Consider the following 4782-nt stretch of genomic DNA (forward strand, 5'->3'; position numbering starts at 1 on the left):
TTGCCCTCCCTCCTCCCCCCTCTCCTCTCCCTGTGCTGAGCACCCTCACACTGTGCACAGTAGGTGAGGTCCCACAATTGCCCTCCCTCCTCCTCTCTCTCTCCTCTCCTTTGCTGAATACCCTCACAATGTGCACAGTAGGTGAGGTCCCACGATTGCCCTCCCTCCTCCTCTCTCTCTCCTCTCCCTGTGCTGAGCACCCTCACACGGTGCACAGTAGGTGAGGTCCCACGATTGCCCTCCCTCCTCCCCTCTCTCCTTTTCCCTCTTTTTTCCTCCCCTTTGCTAGACTATATTTGTGCTTTATCATTCATGTGGGCATATAATTATTTATATATTGGTTTCATGTTAGTATTGAGAACATTGTATTTTTTTCATGTTTTCTTTCTTAAATTAGTCTATATTGTACACATATTAACTTACATCTTACCAACTAATTTACTTACATAAACTAGACTTTAACCACAATGGGATATTATGAACATCAAATTATAGGGCAGTCCTTGAAATGTTTCCCACTAGTGACTGAGCATCTGAGACTCCATAAATGGTCAGTCACTTGTGTTCAATCTGTAGGGTGGTCTTATCTGACTCCCGATCGTGGACCAGATCTTGAAGCTAACACACAAAGGCCTTCAATGTTTGATGGCAAATGTAGGAAACAAAGGAAATAATCCCTGTGTCATTATCGTCGTAACTTTTTGCAGCCTCACTCTGATACACCTTATTACGTAGACAAGTGACATTTCCACATGTCTGTTTCAGGTGACATAATTTATGGGCGTGTCATGGTGGATCCTGTCCAGAATTTGGGTGAATCCTTTTACTGCAGCATTGAGAAGGTGTTCCTCTGCACAGGAGCAGATGGCTACGTCCCCAAGTACAGCCCCGTAAACGCAGAGTACGGCTGCTTGGCTGACTCGCCTTCACTCTTATATAGGTTTAAAATTGTGGTAAGTGCTTTGACCCAGATAGACCGGGTAAGTGTTTTGGAAAATTGGGTAAATTATGGTAAGTGCTTTGAACTAGATAGATTTTCAAAGCTCAGCCTTTTTTTGTCTCATTTAAAAACAAGATCCTCATTTTAAATTGAACCAAAAAGTAATAGTTTGTGGGAATTTGTACTTGCACAAAACTAACGGGAAAGCATTCCATCCTTGCGAAAAGTTGGCGCTATCTATAGCAATGACCATTTCCCTTATTGCTTAAAGGACAAAGCCCAGCCAGAGACACAAGCCACCAGCTTTGGAAATATCCTATTTAATGCCAAACTGGCCGCAGATGACCCTGAGGCCATTCTCTTAGTGAATCAGCCTGGATCAGATGGATTTAAAGTTGACTCTACACCACTCTTTCAGGTAAAGCCAAAAACAAGCTCGCTTGCAATGGCCAGGTAACCACACGCAAGTCACTGAGCGTTTCTGTGCCTCAGATGTCTCGTGTCTGTATGGCCTGAATGGTACCGTCACATGGAGTCAATGACTAGGACGGGACGGGGAGTATAAACCACACAGCCCCATGCAGGGCCCATGGTATTGTGTAGACTCTTGTTTTTATTAATATGTTAATATTATTTTAAGACCATATGTAACAAAGACTCTTACTCAGCCCAGAATATAAAATTAAACCGACAGTCGCATAGTTTGCTTCTCTATTCAGAACTTCCCTCCTGTTGTCTTTTCATGAACGTCTTAGAGGGATGTGTGTGAACTGCTAGACACAGAGTAGCAGTGGGACATAGCACACAAAATCTCCACTCTCAAACACTTCAGAAACCAGGATAGAAAATTCTGACTCAGAGGTAGAAGGTAGAGAGTCTGGACCTTCTCTCTGTTGAGGCAGGAACAAGACCCTTGAGTGGACAAACTCAACAGCTTTAGAGATGCATTCACATTCTGAGTCTTTGGGATAGCAAGTGCTCCCTTTAGGGTGTTTATTAAGAATCATCCTTGCAAGATGAAGGCTGGAGAAATATGTTATTCTTATTCAGTCTACAAAGGGCATCTTAAGAAGGCATATTCTGAATCTTTTCAAATAAGAAGTTAAAGTCTGATTTTTTTGTTTTCATTTTTAACATTAACTCTCAAAATATATGGCCTCTCTAAATCTTGAATGCTTCAAAGAATCATCATAAAATCTCTCCTGGCCTGAAAACTGATTTCACCCCCTGCCCATGGTCCTACACACACGTGAATGAGGAGCAAGATACACTATGACAGAGTCCTGCCTGTGCCACCAACCCGCTCAGTGGCACTGAATAAGTCACTAACTTCTCTGTATTCTTATTTACTCATTTTTTAAATGAACAGGCTAGACTATATAATATCTAATTCTTTCAGGTCTCACATTCCATGACTATAAGCACCAGATATTTATCAGTACATGGTCCCTGAACAGATGCACAGAATATGTTTTATTGTGCTTTATCCAAAGCCTTGTATATTCTACTCACTCAAAAATATCAAGTAAATTAATTCTGTAGACTAAATTAAATTCTCATTTATTATTATCTGTGTCATCAATTTCTCTTGCAAATAGATTATCATAAATTAGGTATAGTATCTAATTCCCTAACAGATAGGAATCTGTTTTCTAGGTGGCTCTGGGCCGGGAATGGTATATACACACCATCTACACAGTCAAGTCCAAAGACAATGCCAATCGAGGCATCGGCAAGAGAAGCGTGGAGTACCACTCCCTGGTGAGCCGCAGAAAGCCTCACGCAACCACCAAGAGCCGGAAGAAGAGGGAGGTCAGGGGCACCCCCGCTCTGGCGTGGGAGATAGGTGCTGAAAACAACCGAGGAACCAACATCCAGCACGTGGCCCTGGACTTCACCAGCAAAAGACAGATCCCCCAAGGGAGGGTTCCTCCGGATGGTGTCCTGCCCCGGGAGCCCAACACTCCCAGCTCTGAAGTCAGCCTGGTCACTGTCGTGGGAGGTGTCGCTGCAGGGTTACTGGGCATCTGCCTCATGGTCATCGCAGTGATGATGTGCCGGAGCAAGGAGGGTGTCAGGGGGAAGGACGCCCCAAAGAGCTCTGGCAGCGGCGAGCCCATGATGTCCCCTCACAGCCACCAGGATGACAGCTCAGAGGTTTGACGACCACAGGTGGAATTCAACCTTTTCCTCAAGTGCCTCAGAAAAGACCCAAGTAGAACCTCAGATACTTCGGTAAGCTGCGAACACCTGGGGACGTCGGTGATGAAGCTGCTCGGAAGACCTGACCGTACTAATGACTTGATTGGATTTCTGTCTGTCCTTTCATGCATCAAAGGACAAATTAAGACCACCTCTTTCCTCATGCCCCGAAGGCAGCAACGACGTATGTACACTTACACAAAGCCATAGACGGACAGTGAGGAGTTTGCTTGTTGTTCAGACACATTCTCTACACAGTGGAGATGAGACTATGAGACTATTTAAAAGGTGCTGACAGACTCCTTCTGAAGTGTGAGGAGAGTCTACTGTTCCCGTGTTAGTGTGAACTTTGAAGGTGCAATCACCCCACTGTTTATTCATTATATAACAGCTTACTACTAGAAAGGTTTTAACCAGTAGTCTGGAAAAACGGTGAACACACTGTTTATTATGACAAGTTTTCAAATAGATGAAGACAGCATAGAATTAAGACCAGGGGTATCTCAACCCACAAATCACTTTATCTACTATTTGGGAGGAAGTGGAAGGAAAGATAGGAGGGAATTCAGTCACTCCGATTTGAATTGCTTCTCATCCTCATCAGACCCACCTAGTTTTATTTGCTCATTTAATTAAATTAAACCAAAGATATGTTAATTCTGGAAGAGATTCGTAAGAGAGACTGCTCTGTTTTTGGTATGTAGTGAGTAATAGTAGGGCTTTTGAATGGAGATGTTCCTTATTGGTGCTACATTTGTGGGAAATGGGAAGGTTGGTGATGTCTGGATGACAAAGAAATGGCACGAAGTTAGAGTCACTAGAAGACAATGTTCCCTAAGAACATTAGCCTGGATATTCGCAGTATTGAACCCATGAATGATAATGAGAAACATCATTACAGATGGTGAAGGGAGACAGTGGTATTTATTACTATACTGTGTGCAACCAGAGTGCCTCTTATGTATCTTTAAGAGTAAAAGAGCATTTTGCCAGGTAGCAGATGAGGTTATCAAACAAACTTCTTCTTGGGTCTTATGTGAACATCTTAACCTGGTGACTGTCAGTACCAACCATCTTTTGGTTGGGATAAGAAAGCGACACTGGTACTAGGAGAGAGATACAGAGTGTAACACTTGCCTCTCTTCTTTTAGGCAGCTCCAGACTCTATATTCAAAGTCTTTTAAAAAATAGAATAGACTGTAGTCTCCTTCCATTGAAAAATTTAGAGATTCCACCCATATCTCAAAGGCTCGCCACCCAGGACTTACAGAAAGAGGAAGTGCTCCATAACCCAGAAATCCACCCATCAAAATAGTGACTCCTTTTAACCAGCCCCCTCTCTTCTGCTCCCCCTTCTGCAAGGTGCTTGGCTATTTCTTTGGCTACCTCGTAATTTGTATAGGAATGAACACGAATTAAGCAGCTTCAACTAGTGTAGCTGTTTTACTATTTAGCACGGATTCAATTTATGTAGATTGCTGGAGAAAGTATTCTCAGTCAACTTTCTGAAATTTTAGTAATTAACAGCTTCAAAGTCTGACTGTCATGCAATTTTAGGGTCTCTGTCAGTGAATATGGTAACCAGTGGGGCATTATTACAACATCTGTTTTGAGCCTTTGGGACAGGCTACTTTTATACC

The 4782-nt window shown here is 43.0% G+C and overlaps 1 protein-coding gene across 1 annotated transcript in view; it reads left to right on the top strand.

Moving 5' to 3' along the window:
• FREM2 (FRAS1 related extracellular matrix protein 2) overlaps window positions 1-4153 on the top strand; it is a 198320-nt gene extending 194167 nt beyond the window's left edge. Inside the window, exons 22-24 of the mRNA XM_003799707.1 lie at window positions 766-953; window positions 1212-1358; window positions 2597-4153. Coding sequence (XP_003799755.1) covers window positions 766-953; window positions 1212-1358; window positions 2597-3103 — 842 coding nt within the window. The 3' untranslated portion in view covers window positions 3104-4153. The remainder of the gene's footprint in view (window positions 1-765; window positions 954-1211; window positions 1359-2596) is intronic.
• Window positions 4154-4782: the final 629 nt, after the last annotated feature.

Source organism: Otolemur garnettii, unplaced genomic scaffold (genome assembly GCF_000181295.1).
Source record: "Otolemur garnettii isolate 467f Iridium unplaced genomic scaffold, OtoGar3 scaffold00154, whole genome shotgun sequence".
In the NCBI taxonomy this organism is placed as follows: domain Eukaryota; kingdom Metazoa; phylum Chordata; class Mammalia; order Primates; family Galagidae; genus Otolemur; species Otolemur garnettii.